Here is a 25,635-nt window from a genome sequence, read left to right on the forward strand (position 1 = left end):
TTTTGGTTCCCACAGAACAATGCATCAGAAAAGTGATGAAGATGCTACTTCCTACAAAAGCACAACAAGACAAGTTATTAATGAAAGGTCTTGCAACATTCTATTAAAGACAAGATCGACTACCCGTTGGTTACTGAAATTAAGTTGTAATAAAGTCCCCTTTGCTCTACTGTGATAATTCATAAACAAATCATTGCTTTCTGTAAAATTTTAATTCCCGCAAATTAAGAGTAGACAGGATGCAGATTAAAGCATAAAGCCTAGATTTAACAAAACTCGGCTCGCTGCAATGTCGGATGCTTTTCCAAGATTAAGTTTCCCCATGACTTGGATCTTTCAATCAGGTTTTATGGCAAGAGATTAGAGAGTGCTGGAATCCTACAAGTACAGATGTTCTGCTAAATCTCCAAGAATGTATGGAGTGTACGTACAGTGCGTTTTCAATGTGCAAATAAACAGAAATCAGTTGCTCTATACATTCATGTGAAATAAACAGCACTAACCTAATTACTACAAATGAAGGATGTAGTATATCTGATGAAAGATAGGTCCGCTGCCCCCCATCTCTTAGCTTGAAAAACTTATTTTGATGAACTACTTAAACATATTTATAGTCATCCGACTTAAAGAAATCTGTTACCAAAATGTATGTAACACCTTAAGGCAGGGGTTCTCAACGCCAGTCCTCAAGACCTACCCAACAGGATATCCCTGCTTCAGCACATGTGGCTCAATCTTCAACAGCATCACCTGTGCTGAAGCTGGGATATCCTGAAAAGTTGACCTGTTGGGTGGGGCGGGTCTTGAGGACCAGAGTTGAGCACCCTTGCCTTGAGCTTTTCACTGATTGGCTTAAATTGTTCCTTGGAGGCACCACACACACACACACACACACACACACAAAATCAGCAGTCTGTGCTGCTTAAAACATTGTTGGGTCTGTAATCAGAAATACTGCCTCTTTAAATTCTGTAGTTGCAATCCAATTTCAAAATATTTGCCTTGAAGGCATTTACACCATCTAATCCAAGTCAAGAGAGGCTGCTAAAAGCAACCAGAGCCTACATTGCAATTTTACTTCTTGCAACACAATTGGTGTACTTTAAAGGGGGTTTTATTTGCCGGAGGACCGGGAAATGCATTGCTTTGCTCTGACATACTGTACATTTGAAGGAATATTAAGCAGCCTCAGGAGAGAGCTCATGAACAATAGTGTTGAATATGGGATTGCTTTCAGGAGGAATGCATGACCACCAATTCATTGTCAACTAAAAAAAACACACACACACCCACACACACACACACCACACACAATTCTTAACTTTCCTTTTGACGCTTTATCACATCAGAGATATCTGCCTGCAATATTTTTTCTGGTTTCTTTGGGACTGTGTAAAATACTTTAGCAATGAAGTGCACAAAAAAGAAAGGAGAAAATTTAAACAGCTTACCGTCATTTTCTTTTCCTGGAACCATGGCAGTGGGCACATAGTTACCCTCCCTATGTATGTCTAATGCCTATGTGCCCACTGCCATGGTTCCAGGGAAAGAAAATTACGGTAAGCTGTTTAAATTTTCTCCTTTCCTGATCACCCTGGCAGTGGGCACCATTGGGACATACCCAAGCAGTGCAAATTTTAGGGAGGGATACATCAGAATAGACAACACCAGTTTAATGCCTTATCAGTTTAACCTTTATTAATACACTTTACACTTTATTTTACTACAGTTTCTAACACTCTACGCCCAAAGCTTGCGTCAGCTGATGATTGTACGTCTAGTCTGTAGTATTTCAAGAATGTATTGAATGAGGACCAGACAGCTGCTTTGCATATTTGTCCTGGTGTAGCCTGGGCCTTAAATGCCCTTGAAGTAGCCATGGCCCTTGTAGAATGAGCTTTAATGTTCAAAGGTTTATCTTGTCCTTTGCTTTCATAAGCTTTTTTAATACAAGACACGATCCACTGGGAAATTGTTGTCTTTGATGCTGCTTGACCTTTCTTTGTTCCCTCTGGAATGATAAATAGTTTGTCTGACTTTCTGAGATCTTGCATCCTTTCCAGGTACACCTTTAGACATCTTACCACGTCTAACTTGTGTAGTCTTTCTTGTTTCTTATTTTTTGGTTCTGGACAAAATGACGGAATCACAATCTCTTGATTCATGTGGAACTGTGATACCACCTTTGGCAGGAATTGATGCACTGGTCTGAGAACTGTCTTGTCTTGATGTATGACTAGGAATGGTTCCTTGGCAGATAGCGCCTGTAGTTCTCCCACTCTCCTTGCTGAGGTGATTGCTATCAGAAACGCCATTTTCCATGACAACCATTTTAGGCCTATCTCCTCTATAGGTTCAAACGGAGCTGCTGTTAGTACATCCAATACTAGGGACAAGTCCCATGTAGGTACCCTGTTTTTGATTTGAGGTCTTAACCTTTTAACTGCCTGAAAGAACCTGATGATCAATCTTTCCATTGCCAGATTTCTTTCCAACAAGGCTGATAATGCAGACACCTGTACTTTTAACGAGCTGAGACTGAGACCTTTCTCAAATCCTTTATGCAGGAACTCCACTATAGATACAATTCCAGGTGAAAGGAAATTTTGTTTCTCTTTTTCACACCAATCGCAAAAGCAAAGCCAGATTCTATGGTATACACTTGATGTGGAACTTTTCCTTGCTTGTAAAAGGGTTTGAATTGTTTTGTCTGAACAACCCTTCAGTCTCAATGTTTCCCGCTCAATCGCCATGCCGTCAAAGCCCATTGTTTGGCATTCGGATGACATATTGGTCCTTGTCGCATCAGTCCTTTGCGATCTGGTATGTGCCATGGTGCGTCTCCTGCCATATTTACCAAGTGTGTGAACCAAAGCCTTCTTGGCCAATATGGTGCTATGAATATCACCTCTGCTTGGTCTTCCCTGATTTTCCTGATTGTTTTTGGAATTAGGGGAATTGGAGGGAACAAGTACACCAACTTGAAGTCCCATTTGAAGCTGAGAGCATCTGTAGCTTGTGCACTTGGATGAAACTGTCTGGCACAGTAGTTCCTTACCTTGCGGATCATGAGATCTATGTCTGGATGACCCCATCGCTCTACCAATTCTTGAAACACCTCTGGATCTAATGACCATTCTCCTGGGTGTATGATGTTCTGACTTAGAAAATCTGCTGTGACATTTTCTAGTCCTGGGATATGTATGGCTGTAATATCCAACAAGTGGCATTCTGCCCAAAAGAGGATTTCTGCTGTGAGATTCATCAGCTTTCTGCTCCTGGTTCCTCCTTGCTTGGCTATATACTTGACAACTGACCTGTTGTCTGATTCTATTTTTATACAGCCACCTCTTATATGGTCTTGGAAAGCTTCTAGGGCCCTTTGTACTGCTTTTAATTCCAGTAGATTTTATGGCAGGTGCTTTTCCTGGTTTCCCCAGGTTCCTTGCACCACCTTTTCTCCCATCTGGGCACCCCAACCTGTTTTGCTCGCATCTGTTGTAATTCTTAACCAGTGTACTGGTTGTAGCGTTTTTCCTTTTCCCAGGTTTCGGGTATCTTCCCACCACTTTAATTCCTGTTTTGAGTGTGGGTGTAACAAGATTCTTTGTCTTGTGTCTTTGTGATTCCCATTCCATTGTTGTAGGAAATTGTTTTGCAGTGGTCTCATGTGTAGTGCTGCCCATTTTGTGACGCTTAATGTTGAAGCGAATTTCCCTAGGAGCTTCATGCATTCTTCTGCTGAAGTCCTGGTAGCTTTCCTGAGCTTCTTTGTTTGTATGGCTATGTCTTGTCTTTTTGCCTCTGGTAGTCTCACTTCTCCTTTTGCTGTATCGAATTCTACGCCCAGAAATCTTAACAGCTGAGTGGGTACGAGATGGCTCTTGTCTCTGTTTATTAACCAACCGTGATGTTCTAGGAAGGTTATTACCATATTTTGGTCTTGTTGGAGTTTCTCCAAATCCTTTGACTTTACCAGGATGTCGTCCAGGTAAGGGTATATTTCTACCCCCCTTTCTCTCATTTCTGCCACTAGAGGGGCTAGAACCTTTGTAAACGTCCTTGGGGAAGTAGCCAGACCAAATGGCAGCGCTGTGTACTGATAATGATCTTGATTTACTGCAAACCTTAGGAATCTTTGATGTCCTTTTGCTATGGGCACATGCAGATAAGCGTCTTTTAAGTCTATCGCCACCATCCAGTCTCCTGGTTGTATTTCTTGAATAATCAGATTCAAGGACACCATCTTGAATTTTCTTATCTTCAAGAATGAATTTACCCTTCTTAGGTCTAGGATTGCTCTGTAATCCCCAGTAGGTTTTTTTACTAGAAAAATCCTGGAATAAATTCCGCTTCCTCTGTCTTCCTGAGGTACCTTCTTTATTACTTCTGCTCGTAATAATTTCTTTAAAGCCGAATTCATCTGTCTTCTTTTTTTCCTTGGACTGTATACATGTTATTACGCCCATATTCCTTCTTGGTATCTCCCTGAATTCTATGTTGTACCCCTGACGAATGGTCTGTAATACCCAATTGTCCAGTATTGTTTGGGCCCATGTTGTATAAAACTGTCTCAGCCGCCCTCCTACGGACAATTGCTGGGCCCTCTGACCTTCATGTGGACTTATTCCTTGTGAATGATCCTCTTCCTCTGGAGCCACGAAAAAGCCGATTCTGGCCACCTCTCCATGTTGTTTGTCTTGGGAAAGACCTACCAGGTCTATATGTCTTTGCTTCTTTATACTGGTTTCTATTAGCCTGTTGGAAGCCGAATCTTCTGGCTCTGTATTCCTGAGGTAAAAAAGTGCTCTTACCTCCTGATGCTTTTGTTATTATTGCATCCAGTTTGCTGCCGAAGAGGAATTCACCTTCAAATGGTAATGCACACAAGGTATTCTTTGATGCTGTGTCAGCCATCCACTGTCTGAGCCATAAAGCCCTTCTTGCTGATACCGTCAGTGCCATAGAATTGGCAGCTAATTTTACTGCATCCAACGAAGCTTCTGCTATGTAATCTGTTGCCCATTTTACTTCTGACAGTGCTTTAAGAATAGCACTTCTTTTTACGCCTTTGTCTATTGCCTCTTCAATGTTGGCAATCCATACTCGCATAGCCCTTGCTGCTGACGTAGTTGCTATGGCAGCTTTGTAGGCTGTTCCTGCGGTAACATATGCTTTTTTTAAAACATAATCCATTTTCTTATCCATAGCGTCCCTTAGTGACGCAGTTTCCTCTATTGGGATTGTGGTCTTTTTTACTATTCTGGAAATAGCAGTATCCACCCTTGGGCTGACCTCCCAATTTTTTACCTCTTCCTGTGGGAATAGATACATCTTCCCAAATCTTTTAGGCACAAATATTTTGGCGTCTGGTCGAGCCAGTTCCACCTGAATGAGGTCTTTAATCACTTGATGGATAGGAAACTCTCTACCTTTCTTTTGTCTTGCCCCAAAAAGTTTATCCTTCTTGTGGGTTAACTCCTCAGTGTCTTCTAGTTCTAACGCCTGTCTCATGGCTTTGATAAGTGGATCCACCATCTCTACATCAAATTCAGATTCTTCCTCCTGAATATCTTGATCTGATGAATCCACTTCCCCTTCTGATATTTGAAAACAATCAATTTCAGACTCATCTGACGAAAACCCTTTCCATTTATCCAAACTGGTTTGGGATCTAGATCTTTTCTGCGTAGGGTTAACTGCTTGCTGGACTGCTTCATCCACACTCTGTTTAACTGCCTCCTTCATTAATACAAGGAAATTGCTCATTTGTTCATTGTCACCTGCTGCTGCCTTAAGACAATGTTCACATAATTTCTTCCCTATTAGGGCTGGTTTTTCACAAGCTGAACACCATTTAGTTTTCTTAGCAACCTTTCTTTTATGTTGCAGGGATTCCCCCTTCCCTTTTGAAGATTCTGCTTCTGGGAGGGTAACCACCGAACTAAATTATAAAAACAAAATAAATACTAAACATACACCCTAATGTATATATATACACCATCTCTCTTTCCCCTGTAGAACTAAAACTAAGGACTCACCTAGTCTTGGGAACTGAAGTTTTGGGTGTTTCCGTTTTTGAATCCATTTCCAGCACTTGGCTTCTCCTTGCTGAGCGTTCCATGCTGCAGCTCTCCTCACACATACACACAGTGTGGTCGTCACTTCTCTGACGTCATCAAGTGCTTGTGCACGGCTCACGTGCTGTGCACGTATCTGCCGGCGTGACGCGCGCGCTCCCAAGCGGCCGCGTGTACTGTACCCTTTTTTTCCGCAGTATTTCAAATACTCACGCGGTCAAAATAACCTTTCCCGGTTCGCAGCTAAAGTTGCTCCCCCCTCCGCTTCTAGCAGAGTTCCTGGGGTAGTTTTACCGCCGCATCCACAGACGCTAGTGCGGTCATTGAGCCTTCCGCTCGCAGCTATGGCTGCTCCCCCCTCCGCGTGTAGCGGGGCTCCTGGGGTAGTTTTACCGCCGCATCCACAGACGCTAGTGCGGTCATTGAGCCTTCCGCTCGCAGCTATGGCTGCTCCCCCCTCCGCGTGTAGCGGGCTCCTGGGTACTTTACCGCAGCGTACCAGACGCTAATGCGGTGAGTCTGGGCCTCCACGGCTCCCAGCTGCAGCTGCTGTGTGCCTTTGTTTGGTCCTGGGGCTTTGCACCTAAGCTTCCCCACCCGCGGCTGCAGCTGCTCCCCTCCCCCCCCCAACAGGGGCTCCCCCGACTCTAAGGGGTCTCCGTCTTGCCACCCGTAGGGCGCGTCGATCGGAGCTTCAGGGCAGAGAGGCTGAGACCCTGGATATCTGCATAAGGAGCAGTAGGTGAGTCCTGTTAGAAAATAAAAAAATCCTACACCTAGCTGAGAGGACAGGAAAAAGACTAAGGTGCAGGTAGAGGGAGGGGCCTTATATGGCCTACCTGCAAAAGTCTATTTCCTGTCCTACCTAGAGTGAGAAGGGATTAACTCAATGGTGCCCACTGCCAGGGTGATCAGGAAATATTCATTTAAAATAAAAATAAAAAGTTACTACAGTATGTACTGTATTGCAGTTTCCAAACAGCTTGAAAATAAGAGTATTTGTAAGACTACCTCAACAACCCATTGCAGGCCCATCTGGCAGCAAAGGATTAATTGCAATGATTATCATATTTGGAAAATTTTCAGGCCCTGTTGGGATCGGAGTCCTACATTTTTTAACAGTTCCATAGACCAGCGGTGTGCAAAAGGGGGTGCGTGGGTGGTTGCAAAGGCCCCGCGCCCTTCCCCAAGGCATTTAAATTAAATGCCGGGGGATCGCCAAAGCCTCTGCAACTCTAAAACTTTCCTCAACACAGCCGGCGTCACTCGTGTCCATGGCAATGCGGCGTCAAATGAAGCCACGGGGTCATGTGACGTCACACGCATAAAATGACACTGCGGCATCATTTGGCGCCACAGAACGCAGGAGAGCAGGAATAATAATAATAATAATAATTATATATATATATATATATATATATATATATATGCGCCCCTGCCATAGACTATTGAAATATATTTTTCCTACAGACCCACAAAGCCGACTCACTGTAACCATAGGACATTCACAGTGTGGAGAACTCCGTACCGCTTTATACGACAGAAAGCTAAATTTGGGTTATGGTGGGAAGGAAGGGAGGACACAGTTTAACAAAAATCAAGATACCAAGCCATTTGTGCTAGTTTGCATCAATTGCAAATAATAGGTGCAGTAATGTTGCAAATGAAAACTTTTCTATAACCAGCTTTCCCCACTCCCAGTGACTTTACAGATTTAAAATGTGAAAAACCTGACTGCACAGTTTGTTGAGAAAGTTAACACCCATTCGAAAACCAAAACAAACCCCAGCCCAGTTCCTTTACCTGCTGTGTTTGGTTACAGGTCTCAATGGTTTCTTGGTCATATGCACTCTTAGAGAATTAACATATGTGTAGCCTATTTATCTTGAGATTGATATCGAAGATAACTAGAAAACCAATCCGACAGACAAATTGTGAACTAAATCTTAAAAATAGTAAAGACTAATATATATTTAACCCACATCTTGGAGGGGTCCCAACATATTGATTTGAATAGCATTAAGAGCAGTCTTGCACTTGAAAGCAGCCCCCCCCCCCAAACCCACCCCCCCCCCCCCCATTTTTTTTTTAATTTTTTTTTTATGTTTTATTTTAAAATTACCTGACCTGGGGGGGTCCCCCAGAGAGTAACCCTTTGTGGTCCAACCTTCAGGGACACCCCGGGTTGTAAGACTTTTGTAGTTTTGTGTGCTGGCATTACACACTATGGAAAGTTATGACGTCATCTATGAAGACATTGAAACTTTCTATAAGCCGTCGGAGCAAGGTTGAACACAGCAATCATGTCCACAGGCAAGTATCCAGGGCACCGCGGATCTATCCCCAATCCGACCCTAAACAAAAACACAGCATCACAGCCTAAAGCTTTAATGACTCATACAACCATCTTTATGGTCTAGATTTAAAAAAAAAAAAAAAGTTTGAGTTGTTAAACCTTTGCTGCCAGAGAGGTTTCAACACATTGTAAAGTGAAAAACTAACACAGAGTACCCCGACTGCACTTCAGGTGTGTGTAACAAACAGAATAATTTAAAAGTCAATTTAAAACGTGCATTAAAGATGGGTGCCCCCTCATTCAAGAGTATTTCCATCTCTTGGAGAAATAGTGAATCACACAACATCATTTCGATGGTGCAGACACCCAATAATGCAACCAGTATAAAAAATAGAACACACAATCGAGATGCTTTTGAATAAAATCACAAATAGTAGCGTTTCCCTTGGTGGGTAAACACAGAGCAGGTCCCTTATGCTGCAGACCCTCTTTTGGCTGTCCTCCCTTCCTCTCCCTGTGGGTCATGGTGGATATTTGGATGGTTAAACTCCTATTGGCACAGCAAGAGTTAATAAGGAACCCTATATAATCTCCCCAAGATTGATTAGCTCATGCCATTAGCCTGAGGAAGCCAATTATACACAGAGCGAATCCATTTGCTGGTGCTGTCCCTGTGAGCGCGAGTGGGACGGCTCAGAGTGCCATCCACCGTGATAGACACGGAGAGAGCATCACACAAAAAAAGTCTGCAGCAACAGCAACCTGCTCTTTGTATCCACCTAGTGAGATGCTACCATTTGTGCTCTAGTCAAATCCCTTCATAGGTGTGTTTTCAAAAAAATTTTTTACGGTTTGTACTATTAAAAAGGTTGTTTGCTCCATAGAAGTGGTATTTTGTGTTTCGGTTAAGAGAGGAAACACAGCTTTTAAAGGATTCACTTATGCCCTACTTGAAAGTCTATGGAAATTTACTATCCCTGTGCAGGAAACAAGCCACACAAAAAAAAAAAAGTACGTATAAAATTAAGATGCAAACCAGCTCATAAGATTCTGAATAAATAAGATTTATGCACTCAAGTACTTAAGCCATGTGCCTTGGTTTTTAAACACAAACCCTAAACTCTTCAAATAACACAATTGCATGCAAAGGAATTTTAGAGAATATAATATAAGACAAAGACACAGAGACACTTAAGCCCATATTGATCCACAGCTGGATGAAGGCCTACCCAATGATCTTCCAGAAACTGTGCTTGCAAGCTTCGCTTCTCCACGTTGCTCAAAAAATAAAAAATAAATGTATTTCATCCTCCCATCTAACTTTTTTTCATCTTCTTGGTCTGTTAATTCCCCCTGGAATCCAGGGGAGTACCATCTTTGTCCAACTATGATCATTTCTTCTTGTCCAATGTTTGCTTTCGGTTGGTTGTAACAGCAGCTCCTTTGTCGGGTGGGAGTGTGTGCGCGCGCACGTGCATCTGTTACACACAGTAATAGAAAAGTGCACACAAAATTGCTATGGACAATTTTACCACAGAATGTTAATCTATACAATTGCAAATTCAATATTCTATAAGGTTATCAAAGAAACATAAGACAAAGGGCTGTTGCCAGAAACTTCTTTATGTATTTACCACGTGTACTGTATGCTTGATCTGTTTGTATATGCACATTTCAGTACACTTTGGATATCTTTTCCAAAGACTGATTTCCTTCTCATTCTGTTAGGGCTTTTGGGCGGAATCTGACATTTGGTCACGGCTATTCTGTGAACACATTGGCACCAGTGTTTGGTGGCTGAGCGACCCTTCACTGCAGCCCTCCGCCATTGGACACTCCGCCGCTAAGAACAGAAGGGAAGTTAAGGGGTTTTAGCGGTTAGGGTAGGGATTTTTAAGGTAAGGGGCTTACCTTGGCAGCAAAGCTGCAGACAGAGAAATGTCCCGAGGGCAAGGTGAGTGACGGCAAAACGGCATTGACCAAGTGTCCTACACCGCTTTTGGGAGGGGATGTGGAAGGACTTCTTGGAGGTGATGTAGGTGGACTACATCCAGGAGTTGTAGGTGGAGTGGATGATTTGATTCTCTTGAAGATGCTCTTTAAAAGGAAGTCTGCACAGATTCTTTCCTTTTCTGCCTGTAGAGCTCTCTGCACTATCCATGTGCTTAAAATGCCTCACACCAGTTATGTTAAGGCCCTGATTCCTGCATTTGACCTACGCTGGAAAGGAGGATATCATCAATACCAGACTGCATCATTACTGCTGTGATGCTGACTTTACCATTTATATTTGCAGTGACTTCACTTCTTCTCAAATTATGCACTTCTTTTTACCAGCCTCAGTATGTCTCTAACTCCATTCATATATCTCCATCTCTCCTTTGTTCACCACTTCTCTGTTCACATGAACTCCTTTCTTACCTGCGTCCTCTGACACCACACAGCTATATCCCCTGCACTAAAAAACACCCCTACAAATCCTCCTCACACATCCTCTTTCTATCCATGCTTCTCCTCCTTGCTTCTAGGGATATCTCTCCTAATCCTGGTCCCTGTCTTATTTCTACTTGCTCTCGTCCTCGCCTGCCAAATGCAATCTCTACTCCTGGTGTTAACCCCTCCAACCTCATACCCATCCCCTGCCACCCTCCCTCCTCTCTCCCTTTCTCCTGTGCCCTTTGGAATGCTCGCTCCCTTTCTAACAAGTTCCTCTCTGTGCATGACTTCTTTCTCTCTCACTCCCTGCTTCTCTTTGCTATAACTGAGACCTGGCTCACTCAGTCTGACTCTGCTCTGGAAGCTGCCCTCTCCTACGGTGGCCTTTCCTTCTCCCACACTCCGCGCCCTGATGGCAGGGGTGGAGGCGTGGGGCTCCTGCTCTCCTCTCTCTGCCGTTACCGAACCCTTCCTATTCCCCCCTCTCTTGCTTTTCCCTCCTTTGAGGCTCACACTGTCTAGATCTTCACTCCTCTCCCGGTCATCTATCGCACACCTACCTCTACTCATTCCCCTTCTACCTTTCTCTCTCACTTTGAATCCTGGCTCTCTTTCTTTCTCTCCTCAGACTCCCCTGTTCTTCTCCTTGGGGACTTCAATTGCCACATTGATGACCCCTCTCTCCCTTGGGCTTCCCGCTTTCTTTCTCTAACCTCTTCTTTTGGCCTTCAACAGTGGACTGCAGCCAGCACCCACATGGATGGCCACTACTTAGACCTGGTATTCACTAAAAACTTTTCTCTCTCTGATTTCTCCATTTCCCCTTTTCCTCTCTCTGACCATCACCTCATCTCATTCTCTCTATCTCGCTTCTCCCCTTCTCCACCTCCATCTACCCCCCGGTTCTGCAGAAACCTGCGCTCTATTCACTTACCTGACTGAGTCCACTTTACGCTCCTCCCTCTCCTCTCTCAGCTCTGCTACAGACCCTGACAACCTGGTCAGGAACTTCAACTCTGCCTTGTCCTCGTCTCTTGATCTACACGCCCCGCTTTCTCTCTGCCGCACTCGCCCTTCTAACCCTAGACCCTGGCTGAATTCCCACATGCGGATGCTGCGTTCCTCCACTCGTTCCTCTGAACGCCTCTGGAGGTAGTCTCACACTCTCGCAGACTTCCTTCACTACAAATTTATGCTATCCTGTTTCAACTCTGCCCTCTCGCAAGCTAAACAAGCCTATTTTTCTGCAATAATCAACATGCACAAGTCTAACCCACGCCGACTGTTCTCTGTCTTTGATACCCTACTCAAACCACCCTCAGCTGCCTCTCCTTCCTCCATCTCCGCTCAGGACTTTGCTGACTATTTTAAGGAAAAGGTGGAATCCATACGGCAGAACATCCCCTCTGTTTCTTCCTCCCATCCTACACCTCTTCCTAACTCTCCTCCTGCCTTCCTTGACTCTTTTTCCACTGTCTCAGAGGAGGATGTGTCGCTGTTGATCGCCTCCTCTCCCTCTACCACTTGCCCTCTTGACCCCATTCCCTCCCATCTCCTAAAACCTCTAGCTCCTACTATAATCCCTACGCTCACACACATTTTTAACTCCTCCCTCTGCTCTGGAACCTTTCCATCCTCCTTCAAACATGCAACAGTCATACCATTACTCAAGAACAACAAGCTTGACCCTACCTGTCTTTCTAACTATCGACCTGTCTCCCTCCTGCCTTTTGCCTCTAAACTCCTTGAACGTCTTGTATTCTCTCGCTTGCTCCATTTTCTCAACACCTATTCTCTCCTAGACCCTCTACAATCTGTCTTCCGCTCTGCTCACTCCACCGAAACAGCCCTCACTAAAATAACTGACGACCTCCATGCTGCCAAAGATAGAGGTCATTACACTCTGCTCATATTAGTCGACCTCTCTGCAGCATTTGACACAGTGGACCACCCTCTTCTCCTTCACATTCTCCATACTCTAGGTATTCGGAACAAAGCTCTATCCTGGATCTCATCCTACCTCTCCCATCGTACTTTCAGTGTCTCTTCTGCCAACACCTCCTCCTCCTCTATTGATCTCTCTGTGGGGGTACCCCAGGGCTCTGTCCTGGGACCTCTTCTCTTTTCTCTGTACACACTCTCTCTAGGTGACCTAATAACATCTTTTGGGTTTAATTATCACCTCTATGCCGACGACACACAAATATACTTTTCAACACCTGTCCTTACAGGTGCTGTACAAACCAAAGTTTCTGAATGTCTCTCTGCTATATCATCCTGGATGGCCCTCCGCCGCCTTAAACTCAACATGGCTAAAACAGAGCTCCTCATACTTCCTCCCAAACCTGGCCCTACTACCTCCTTCCACATTACTGTTGGAACTACAATCATTCACCCAGTAGCCCAAGCACACTGCCTAGGGGTCACACTCGACTACTCTCTCACATTCGCCCCTCACATTCAAAACATTTCTAAAACTTGTCGCTTTTTCTTCCGCAATATAACAAAGATACGCCCTTTCCTCTGTTGCTCGACTGCTAAAACTCTGACTCAGGCCCTCATTCTCTCCCGTCTTGATTACTGTAACCTCCTGCTGTCCGGCCTTCCTGCCTCTCACCTGTCTCCCCTACAATCTATCCTAAACGCTGCTGCCAGAATCACTCTACTCTTTCCTAGATCTGTCTCAGCATCTCCAATCATGAAATCCCTCTCCTGGCTTCCGATCAAATCCCGCATCTCACATTCCATTCTTCTCCTCACTTTTAAAGCTTTACACTCTTCTGCCCCCCCTTACATCTCAGCCCTAATTTCTCGTTATGCACCATCCAGACTCTTGCGTTCTTCTCAAGGATGTCTTCTTTCTACCCCCTTTGTATCTAAAGCCCTCTCCCGCCTTAAACTTTTCTCACTTTCTGCCCCACACCTCTGGAATGCCCTTCCCCTCAGTACCCGACTAGCACCCTCTCTATCCACCTTTAAGACCCACCTTAAGACACACTTGCTTAAAGAAGCATATGAATAGCACTGTGGATATTCTGAACACGATACATAAAGCTTGGCCCCCTGCAGACGCACTTACCAGAACTCCCTCCTACTGTCTCTGTACGTTCTACCTACCAATTAGACTGTAAGCTCCTCGGGGCAGGGACTCTTCCGAAATGTTACTTTTATGTCTAAAGCACTTATTCCCATGATCTGTTATTTATATTATCTGTTATTTATTTGATTACCCCATGTATTACTACTGTGAAGCGCTATGTACATTCATGGCGCTATATAAATAAAGACATACAATACAAAGACATACAATATACGAGGAGGAATCTCTTCAACAGATTGTTGTGCCTCTTCTTCATTTGCAATTTGTTGCTATTCTAATTGCAGAAGGTTTTCATTACTTAAAGCTTTAGAATGTGATGCGCATCAATATTCTCGGTTTCCATCTCAAAGTTGAGATCTTTACCCATTTGCACAACACACGATTGTCTTCGTAAAGCCTTAGAAAACAGACAAAATCAGTGCACAATTTGGAACAAACACAATTTAAATGTGATTGTTTCACCTCATTCCATGCCTCACCGATGCTCTTCACTGCATGGAGAATGTTGAAACCCTTCAAAAATCATCAGTTGCCCTGATGGCCTGGGGAAGTGTTCGCCTAAGATGATAGGCCTTGAAGAAAGCAATAACCCCCTGGTCCATAGGCTGGATCAATGAGGTGGTGTTGGGGGGCATGAACACCACCATAATGTTTGGATGCAAGTCGTACAAGAACACAGGGTGACCAGGAGCACGGTTCGGGAGCAGCAATGCTTTAAAAGCAAAATTAAATATAATTCCACAGCTGGAACAAAATGGTGTTTGAACCAGTCCGCTAAAGGATCCCTGTTAACCCCATCCTTATGGTTGGACTTCCAAATCACAACCCTTAAATGCCCTAGGGTTTTCTGCATGGTAAACATGCAAGGGTTTTAGCTTTATCTTTAAGCAAGCATGTCCTTGGCAAAGTTAAAAACCAGGTACAGGCATACCCAGCTTTAAGGACACTCGCAAGTAAGGACATAATCGCCCAATAGGCAAATGGCATCTCAAGCATGCGCCTGTCAGAACGTCCTGAACAGCAATACCGGCTCCCTACCTGTACCGAAGCTGTGCGCAAGCGGGGAGACTATAGAGCCTGTTACAAATGCGTTATTTACATCAGTGACGCACGTATATATGACGATTGCAGTACAGTACATGCATCGATAAGTGGGAAAAAGGTAGTGCTTCACTTTAAGTACATTTTCGCTTTACATACATGCTCCGGTCCCATTGCGTACGTTAATGCGGGATATGCCTGTATAGTGGTTTCCTCTTTTGCAATGTAGGTTCTATTGGGCATGTTCTTTTAGTAGAGCCCACTCTTGTTAACATTGAACACTTGCGTGCAATAGCCACCATCCTCTATAATATTTGCTAATTTAGCATGGGGTATTTTTAGCTGCCTCCACATTAGCACGAACAGCTTCACTAGTCACTTTAATGTTACGCAAGTTTGCCCTGACTTTAGAACGCACAATACAGCCCTTACTCACAGTGAAGGTTTCATCGTTGGACCCTTCTCCATGCTGCTTCTTAATGTCCTCAAAAATACTCAAAGCCTTGGCTTGAATTATGGACACACAACTCTGGAATTGATCTTCCAGCCATATAATGGAGGAGGTTTTCAACCTCAGCAATAAGTGCATCACGTTACCCTAATGTTTTTGCTTGCATACGAGCAGAGCCCTTAACCTGCTCCAATTTACTGGCTTGGTCTTTACGAATTGTCACAATTGTCGTACGAGAGATATCCAACGAGGGACCAATTTCTGTATTGGACTCTCCTTTCTCTGATTACAACATTATAAGGCAAAGGCTTTCTATGGCATTTTTGCTTTTGTCAGACATGTTTAAGGGCAAAACATACAGACTGAGCTGGTGTAACAGAAATAAAGCGCAAACCCAAAAAACTCTGTGACAAAGTTTGGTGAATTGTTAGAAACAATGTGCGAGTGAAAATAAATACAATTAATATCACCATGCAGGAGAAAAGCAGCTTACCTTAAGAGATGTTTCTCAACGTCTCATAGGTAGGCGTCGCAGGATATTCAAAGCGCAAGAACTCCCCGCAATCATATGAAATAAATATACATAGTGCAAATGTGTATAACATGCAAATTGTGATTTAGATGAAGTCTTTAAAGTGCCCACTCACATGGTGGTGAATTAAATCAGGCGTTTGGCAGATTCAATCTGATGTAGATCCGGATCAGTTAGTATCACTAAAACTCTCCCAACTCTATATATATATATATAATTTTTTTTTTTTTTTTTTTTTTTAAAGGGGGTGGGGGGGTGGACATAGTATAATACAGGTTTTATAAGTTAAAAAATTGTTTGAGCTCACTGCTCTATCAACTCACATGCTCCACAGCAATAAACAGCAGTTTGACCACTCTGGGTCTGAAGTAAATGGCGTCCCGACCATGCACACAGACGTCTGCAGTCTCATGCGGTGAGATGCGCTTCCGGATTACCCGATGGGGGGTGGATTACATCATTCCAACCCCTTTGGTGTGAACCTGGTACTTTTAAGGATCTAGACCAGTGTTTTTCAACCAGGATACAGCGGTGCAGTGAAAGGCTCAAGAGGGTGCTGCGGAACCTGACTGAGCTGGGCAATTCAGCTGACCTGCGCTTTTTCGATTGTTTAAACTTGTCAGCATGGCGTCATGTCAGATAAGGCGTTCTGGTGTCGAATAACTGCCGTTGGTATGTATTATAAAGCGTTGGAAATGCCGTTAGTCAAAAAGTGAAACGTCGGAAAGCGAAGACCACCAGTATATATGCAAAGGTGTGCATGGCTCTCAGCAAACAAATTAGTAGTCAAATCACTTCCCCCTTGCAGCTTCATGGAACAGGGTGCTCTATGCTCACATAACACTTCTCAAAAGGGAGATATAGATATAGATATAAACACACAACCAAACCACAAAACACACCCCAGAGTTAAGTATAAAAGTAATTTATCACAAAAAGAGACAAAGTAGTCACTTACATACGAGTTAAAATCATTGAGTTCCGGCAGCCATGTATTGCCAAAGTCTGGTTAGATGTCAAACACGTTTGGGATATGGGCGAGCTGAAGTCCCACCATGTATCCATATCAGATTTGCCGCTACAGACCACCGGCAAAAAAAACAAGTGACCTGGACACGTTCCGTACTGAATGTACTTCCTCAGGGGGTCAATGTGTCATGTCAAAAGATTAAATACCCAACTTTATCAATTAATAAAAACACACCATATCCATTTGGAATCTAATTGTGGCTGAAGAATTTAAAGTAAAAAAGTTAATAGTGACGGATATAAACTGCGCAGTTATGTATAATAAGATAGATATATATATATATATATATATATTACACACACATATATACACATATACATATACATATACATACCACAATATATGAATGAAAATGAGTGAAATAAAATATAATGCAAATTCATAAATTGAAAACCATATTGATGTATACATATACAAACGGGTAGACCAAAAAAAAAAAAAAAGAGAGAAAAATGTTTAACTTCGAAGCCAACGTTTTTCTTTTAAAAGCAGCATGAGGCTGTTCTCGCCACTCCTGCCCCCACTCAACTGTCAGAGTGCATCTGTGACAGTCACTAACACACCCGGCTCCTGAGAGCAGAGTAGGTTTGTCTGGTGGCCACAAAATGCTCTCGGAGTCAGGGCTTGCTCCAGCAGCCACTAGAAAGTTAGGCTGCGCTTATAGTGCCGTCGACACCGCTTCAAAACAATTGTATTGATGCCGTTGCATGCACCTATAGTGGACGTGACGGCGATACCAAAATCCTTGTAGTCACTAGAATTTGATTTTGCAGAGACGGTCTACCAATGTGACTGCCTATAAGCCAATCCCAAGAGCAGCCAGCACACACAAAAAAAAAAAACCTACAAATATCTTGCGAACCCAGGGTGATAAAAATTGTGTGTGTTGGATTTCCATTTTTTACACAATACCATTAAGCTTTTTTGTTTCTACACTAAACATGACACGTCGCTGATAACTATTCTTCTAAAATAAACAGTGCAGCGCTGTTTACATCTCACGATCAGGCTTCGTTTTAATACTTCATGTGTTTACAACTCTGAAGCAATGAATACATAGTTTTATTTATGCGTTACCATGCCTCCCTTTTTATTAGTGTTGGCAATAGCAACTGTTTAAAATATGTAGTTCCGAATCAATAAGCATGTTTAATTCAATTCATAACCCAAAGCTTGTGGAAAATAGTACTACAAAATAAGTACAAACTACTTAGGGTAAACAGAAGAGAATATGAATATCTACTGTAATACGATGTGAGGTTTTACTACGGATAGGAGCATCGGTGAACTCAGTGTGAAGACTTAGCAGGCCAAGTGTCCTTATCTTCTATCAGGTCCCATGCTTTCATAATCCCTTAGTAATGGTGCCCAAAGTCATGCAGTAGCTGCAAAGGCAAACAAAATCTTATCTTGCATTAAACGGGCAATGGATGGAAAGGAAGTAGATATAATTATTCCCCTTTATAAAGCATTAGTAAGACCACGCCTGGAATATAGAGTACAACTTTGGGGAGCACTCCATAGAAAACATTAAGCAACTAGAGAAGGTGCAGAGAAGAGCCACCAAATTAATAAAGGGGATGGATAATCTGATTTATGAGGAGAGGCTAGTTAAATTAGATTTGTTTACTTTACAAAATAGGTGTCTAAGAGGGGATATGATAATATGAATATATTCAGGGACAGTACAAGGAGCTTTCAATCAAACTATTCATCCCAAGGGCAGTACAAATGACAGTGTCATTCCTTAAGGTTGGAGAAAAGGAGATTTCATCAGGAACAAAAAGGAAAGGGTTCTTTACAGAAAGGGCAGTTAAAATGTGGAATTCATTACCAATGGCGAATGTGATGGCATATACAATAGATTTGTTCAAAAAAAGATTGGACATCTTTAGAAAGGAAAGGTATACAGGGATATACCAAATAAGTAAACATGGTAAGGGTGTTGATCCAGGGAGCCAATTCTTCGAGTCTGGAAGGAATGTATTGTTTCCCCTTGTAGATATCATTAGATGATATTTCACTGGGGTTTTTTGTTTGCCTTCCTGTGGATCAATATACTTTAAGTATAAATATAGGATAAAGTATCTGTCATCTATATTTAGCATAGGTTGAAATTGATGGACATATGTCTTTTTTCAATCTCATCTACTGTACTATGTAACTTCATATTCTAAGAAATCTAGGGAAAATCATTTTATTTCTTATCAACATGCGATCTTTCCACTACGCTTCTGTGCCACAGCCAACATGCGATTTAGGAAGTGGCAATATGGGACATCGATGAGTTACATGGGTAGTATGGTACAAGTTAATAAACAGTGGATTTTGAAACTTGGACAGCACTCCTTGTGTAGCTACTTCATTTAAATCCACTACATGAGGGGGCGAAACCGGAAGCCAGAATACCATGCAACAGAAGATAAACAATCGTGATTGGAGACGGTTCAGAAGATAACTTCTCCCAAGGGGAGGATCTAGTCACCAGTGGGCCCCAGTTCAAAAAAATAAAATGGCACCTCATTTCCCCACAGGGCCTTACCTGTGGTGTGGGTCTTTACGCAGTGGCAGTCGAGGGAGCCCACCCAGGCAGCGATTGCGGAAGTTGGGCCCAATTTCCGGTGGGGCTTAACTTCCGTGTTGGGACCACCTGGGCGTGCTCCCTCTGCCGACGAGTAAGGACCGCACCAAAAACATAGGGCAGGGGAGACCTGATAAAAGGTTAAATCAAAAAAACGAAACATTAAAAAACAAAAATAAATACATGAATTGAATAAATTGTAAATGTATCTATCTTTATAGAAAATGTTAAGTACTCAATATTTTAATCCTTTGTATTGTACTTGAAGGGCTTTTCCATGTAGAAAAAAAAACCATGTAAAGATTAAATTACTTGCCAACTCTATTTGAAAAACAGCTTTTCAATGTGAGCTCTTACCTGTATCCTGACGAAACTGTGTGAGGGTTGCAATATCAATAATGTACGGTGCCAACATAGGATCAACCTGTCCAAGCGAGATACTGCTGCTGTTTCCCAGAACACGAGGACCCTTCTGCTGCTGAGGGAACTGCATAAATTGTTCTATGTAGGAGCTCACCCTGCTGCTGTATGGTCTCCATGTGCCATGCTCATCTTGCCATTCCCAAACCGCAACAACCATAGACCCCAAATTCCACTGATTAAGCATCAGAGGTCCAGACTGTCCAGCAGCTCCTCCACCTGAAGGTGGAGCTGCTGCCATTTTTGGAGGGCTCAGACCTTTTCAGCAAAGCAAAATTTAACAATGTTTAGGAAGCCCTTTCTTGAGCTGCGCTGCTTTCTTCAAAGGTCATTTTCAAAGCCTGAAAATATAAGAACGGAAGTGTTAATTCCTGTCTAATCATAGACCATAACCATAGCACTAACCAAACGTCTGCTGTAAAAACTTTGTAAATAATCAAACATGCCCTCTTAATAACAGCTCCTAAACTTTGCAAAGCTACTGTAGTAGGAGCGAGTGGGGAAGGAAAACATTGTGACAATCATTAAGCAGTCTTCTGCCATAAGACTGCCTAGCCTTACAGCTTATTTACTTGGATGGGCAAACGTGGCATCTTCCAGGACCAGAAGTGGTCTTAGGGAAGACGACTTCCTATCAAATATGGCCCTATATGCTTCCTATTTCAACATATTTAAAAATATATTTATTTTGCAGCCTATGTATGTCTTTATTTATATAGCGCCATTAGTGTACATAGCGCTTCACATTAGTACTACACGTTACAATCATATAAATAACAAATAAAAAAATAACAGATCATGGGAATAAGTACTTCAGACATAAAAGTAACATTTCGGAAGGGGAGTCCCTGCTCCGGGAGCTTACAATCTAATTGGTGGGGAGAACGTACAGAGACAGTAGGAGGGCATATGGATTTCCATTATGGAGACGAATCCTCTACATGAACCCCCCATTTTTTTTTTCTTACGAGACAATAATTAAAGGTGATTTACAAAAGCAAACGAAACACTTAGGTTGGTCTCTAAACTCACAGAAATTCATTGTGAGCTCAATTACTTTTTGTGCCATCACTAATTATGATATTTATATCTCTCTGCCTTTCATCTCAACCCCAAGCCCCTTCCCCTCTTATTTCTGCGTTGTTTCCCAAGGCTAATTCTTAATATCTTTCTCTTCCACCACTGTTTATTAGTGCTGGTATTTATCCATAAAAAAAGACTCCCCCTCTCTCGTCACATTTACCCCCACACAAACAGCAAGCAATAGGTCAATCTTTCCTCATGGGAAAAAGGCAAGAAACCTACAACCAAGTTGACTGTTGAAAGAGGTCAAATGGTAAACAGACACTACACAGCTGTTGGCTACATACAGGAATCTATTTAAAAAAAAAAAAAGACAGACAGACTAGTACAGAAAAACTGACCATATTGTCCATTTCAGGAAATAAACATTTAAATCAAACGGCAGCACCCTCCCTCCTTGCCAAGTCTGCAAACCATCACCAAAAATTCCCTAACTTTTTATTCCTGCCAACATATCGTAAGCAACTCGCACGCCTTTTTATTTTTTCTGATCTGCCAAATCATTTTCACTTTCCCTTACTATCTCTCCTCCCCAATAAAAAAAAAAAAAACAACTGAATAAAACAAACAACGAGCCAACACTTGCCCCGCTTTTCACTGTAAAACAGGTTTTCGGTCTCCCACAGTTTTCGCCATTCATTTTCCGTTCCATAAAGCACCCACTAAATCTTAATACCATAATCCAAATCGATTTTCCTGAACTTGACGTCTGCCTGTGGCCCGTCTCCTCCCTCATTTGTTTACTATTCCCAACTTGATCTGTTCTTCCTTTCTTCTCATGCCATCACCCTGTTTGTTCTCCTCACTCATTTCCTCTTTACAGAAACTAACATGAAACTGAAACGCTTAGGCTTTGGCCCCGCTGCGTCCAGCGGTGCGTGCGGCCGCAGACCACCAGCCCCTTTCCTCCAGTGTGGAGGTCCCCGCTGGCTCCTTCCGACTTGGCTGACTGCGTGCTGTGACGCGTCAGCCGGCCGATGCTGCAAGCTCCTAGTGATTTGCAGCTCTTACGAGTCACGTGGTGCGGCAGTCAGCGAATGAGGGGAGGAGCTACGGATGGGAGCTGGGAAGGAGCTGCGGGGGAAAAGTGTGTGTGTGCGCGTGGTGGTGGATTTGGGGTTGACGGCACCACGGTCTCATTTCAGACTTGGCAAAGTTTTACCACGCCACGCCCCCCCCCTCCTGCTCCAGCTCCCTACAGACCGCATATCGCAGTCAAGTGCCTCTCCACGCGCCGCCTGTCTGCAGTGCGGGCGCGTGGTCTGAGGCAGTGGGACCTTAGCCTTACAGCACCTTCTTACACCTTTTCAACCTTAACACAATTTGAGATGTGACTCTATCTGATATTAGTACATGATCAAACCACCGATTATGTAATTATATAGTGGCACTACTGTGAGTGATAACATTCTTCTCAGGCCACAATATATACCTGTTAAATGCATCACACAATGGTGTGCATCTGGGAGTAGTATCTGCAGACACTCCAGAGTATTCACTTCTGGATAAGCAGCCTGGAATCATAACTATCCTTACATAGTGTCTGATAGTTATACGGTACTCCTGGTATACTTACTTACACATGTGTGTGTCGAAATGGCACAGCTGTACAAACACCAGTACTATTGTACATAACACCTGTCAACATTAATCCTCTAATTCCTACTCCCTACGACAAGGTGCATCTGTATACCTACACTTTTGGGACAATCTTCCTATCAGTTATCACTATTTACCCACACACTTTGAGTAACATACCTAGGTACACCTAGCCAATCACTGATCTCCCTCTTCATATCATATGGTACTATAAAGGTATATTAATACCTCATCCAATAGGATTTCTCAAGAGGAGGACCAAGTGATAAGCGGCATACTAGAAGGGATACCCTTCGATTTACTGTGAGACTTGATATCCTAGCAATAACGGTAGCTTTAGGTTTTTAAGAATTATTTTAATTTTAATTAATTATTAATAAAGTTTATATGTTGTATGTCTAGCGCATTTATAGACCATGATTTAATACCATTCAGGTCTGCGGTGCGCCCTAGTGGGGATCTTTTCGTGTGTCTCTTACACACATATCCCTTTTGTCCATGTTTATCCCTGGCAGCACGCGACCTTAACCTCTTATGATTATAGAGTTTAGAGCGAGGTTTTGCAAACTCTTTCACCTTTTTAACCTTCCCAGGCAAAACGCCATACCTCACTTGGCACCCATACAATATCACTTCTTCCGCTGCTCCTTTCTTTATCTACCCTATAAGGGCAGGAGCATACTGACGCAGACTACACAGAGGCGTCCGTGCAGGGCACAATCACATTGCCTAAAGGCATTGATCGCACCCATAGACCGCGAGGATGCAAGCAAGCAGGAGGGGGTGCGCGTTGCACAAGAAATCAGTTGAAACTGATTTCTTGGCGCAACAGGCAGGTCACGTGAGCGGTTCGCCCAATGAGGGCGAACCAGCTCCGTGACACCACTAGGCACGTGGTGTCCAACATGGACACAAAATGCACCGGCTTGCTTCACGCGGGTGACGTCACAGCCTTCGCACGCCTCCACACGGGCGAAGGCTGTATGGCCTTAGCCTACGGCCTCGGATAAAGTGCAGGCGGGTGTGCGCGTGACGGCATGCAGGGAGTCACGCGTGCCTGTCGCCCGAGAGATACATGGACTTTGATTTTTGCACCACAAGGAGGCGTGGCGTCACCAGGCTAGTTCAACCTGATTGTGTGGCGCAGCCGTCGCGCGAAAAATCTAAATCTTGTCGGCCAAAACGCCGCCGCGCCATCACGCTTCAATCGGTCGCGCGCACTATGGCCTACCTCATAGAAATACTGCATGCTCGCGTCGCGCACCATGGCCGCGGCCTTTGTTTTCGTCTTGTGCCCTCCAGTGTACCCATACTATATACCTTCTCATATCCCATCTCCTACAGCCTGCACCATATTACACCAACCTGATTCTTCTTACCTCCCTATACCTTTCATTTACACTCAAGTCCTGTTTATATCCTTTATCCTTCACTCACACCCTGCTCATCTCCTCTATACTGTAGTCATTTACAGTACACATTACCACACTATTTCCCTTCAAACACCATATCCCTCCTCCTTTCACCAGCATTTTATTCTACTGTTAAATATCTCCTTAGCCTTACACCCTCATTCCATCACATACTGTAGGAGAACGACATTATGTGATCCTTCCTTCATGCACCCCCTAGCCCTTCTCTCTTTACCCCATCATCACTTTCCTCCCCTCCCTTGCATGGGAGGTATGTCACGGTAGTTAAGGTCTTTATCACATACCAGCTCGCCCAACCCCACGACTAGAACGGCCACACGTTTAAAAGGCACCCGTAATAAGCACTATTCGCCTGCACATTTCTCCCCTCACCTCCCCCAGGTGACCATGAGACTCGCAGATCAGATAGTCAAAAAAAAAAAAAAAAGGAATATTAATACTACAAACCCCAAATTAAACAGGATAATACAATGTCCTTAGGTTCATAAGTCTTATAATACAAAAAAAAGAGGAATGGATAAACAAAAACACCAGTGAAAGTGCCAACCCTTAATCATAAGTATTTTTCTTATTTATTTTTTTTGACGTCCACAATCACATTTTGCACCTAGTGGGTTAGTTAGTAGTACATGTGCCAGCCACGGTTACCCAGGCACCCAGGAGCTGCAGCTGCCTCCCAGATCTCCTCTGGTCTCTCACGCAACACACACATATCTCAGGAAGGCTCCAAAACACATCTCTAGCGGTGTAACAGTCTAACAATAAGCAGCAAAGTTGCAAATAAACACACTCACCGCAGCTGTGCGGTTACAACGCAGCCAGGTGGATGCTCGCAGCAGGCAGCTCCTTCTCTCCCTGCTTGTGCACTGCCAGGTTCCTGTGTAATGCCTGAGGCTTCTGGGTTGGTCAACACACATCACCCTGTGATGTCATCTGACTACGGGAAGCCGGCTGCGACAAATTTACTCACAATTCGTAACTCGTTTCAGAAGCTTTGCCGTCGTCTTGTCAGCTGTTAACCCCTTGATTGTCATGAGGGCGAGCAAGGTATGTCAGTGGCTTGCTGGTCGCTCTGGCAATAGAGGGGTTAACACTGATAAACTACCATACTGTAAATACTTCCTGGTCCCACACCATTGGATAACGGCTTCTTTTTATTTTTATCACAGAGAATACATTTGTAAAAAAACAACTGTAATAGCTGCGATTTTAGTAGGCGCGACAGTGCACGCAATTTCTCATGCAGCTGACTATAGTGCGCGCGAGTGCAGGCGCAATGCAGAGCGACCACACACCAGATTTTTAAAAAGACAAACTATTTTGTTTTTTCGCACGGCGGCCGCATCTAGTGAGCAGTTTAGCCAATGAGGGAAAACCAGCTTGGTGACACATCCGCCATGCCTCCCCTATCGCCTCCAGCTCAGTTCACCCATTGCTCGGGCGACAGACGCGCGCGTGACGCCATGCGCGTGCCTACTATAATCTTAGCCTATGGGTAATAATGTGTTGGGTAAAAAACAGAGCTAATAACATTAATGTGCCCATAGATGGAA

At 43.5% G+C, this 25,635-nt stretch overlaps 1 protein-coding gene across 2 annotated transcripts in view; it reads right to left on the minus strand.

Moving 5' to 3' along the window:
- The window catches only part of DTX2 (deltex E3 ubiquitin ligase 2), a 124,721-nt gene extending 99,717 nt beyond the window's left edge, over nt 1-25,004 (minus strand). For both annotated transcript variants that reach the window (XM_075589830.1, XM_075589829.1), the window contains exons 1-2: nt 24,877-25,004; nt 19,905-20,308 (exon numbers count right to left, since the gene is read on the minus strand). In XM_075589830.1, the coding sequence (XP_075445945.1) occupies nt 19,905-20,208 (304 nt within the window). In that variant the 5' untranslated portion in view covers nt 20,209-20,308; nt 24,877-25,004. The remainder of the gene's footprint in view (nt 1-19,904; nt 20,309-24,876) is intronic.
- Between the last annotated feature and the right edge of the window lie 631 nt (nt 25,005-25,635).

Source organism: Ascaphus truei, chromosome 3, assembly GCF_040206685.1.
Source record: "Ascaphus truei isolate aAscTru1 chromosome 3, aAscTru1.hap1, whole genome shotgun sequence".
NCBI lineage: Eukaryota > Metazoa > Chordata > Amphibia > Anura > Ascaphidae > Ascaphus > Ascaphus truei.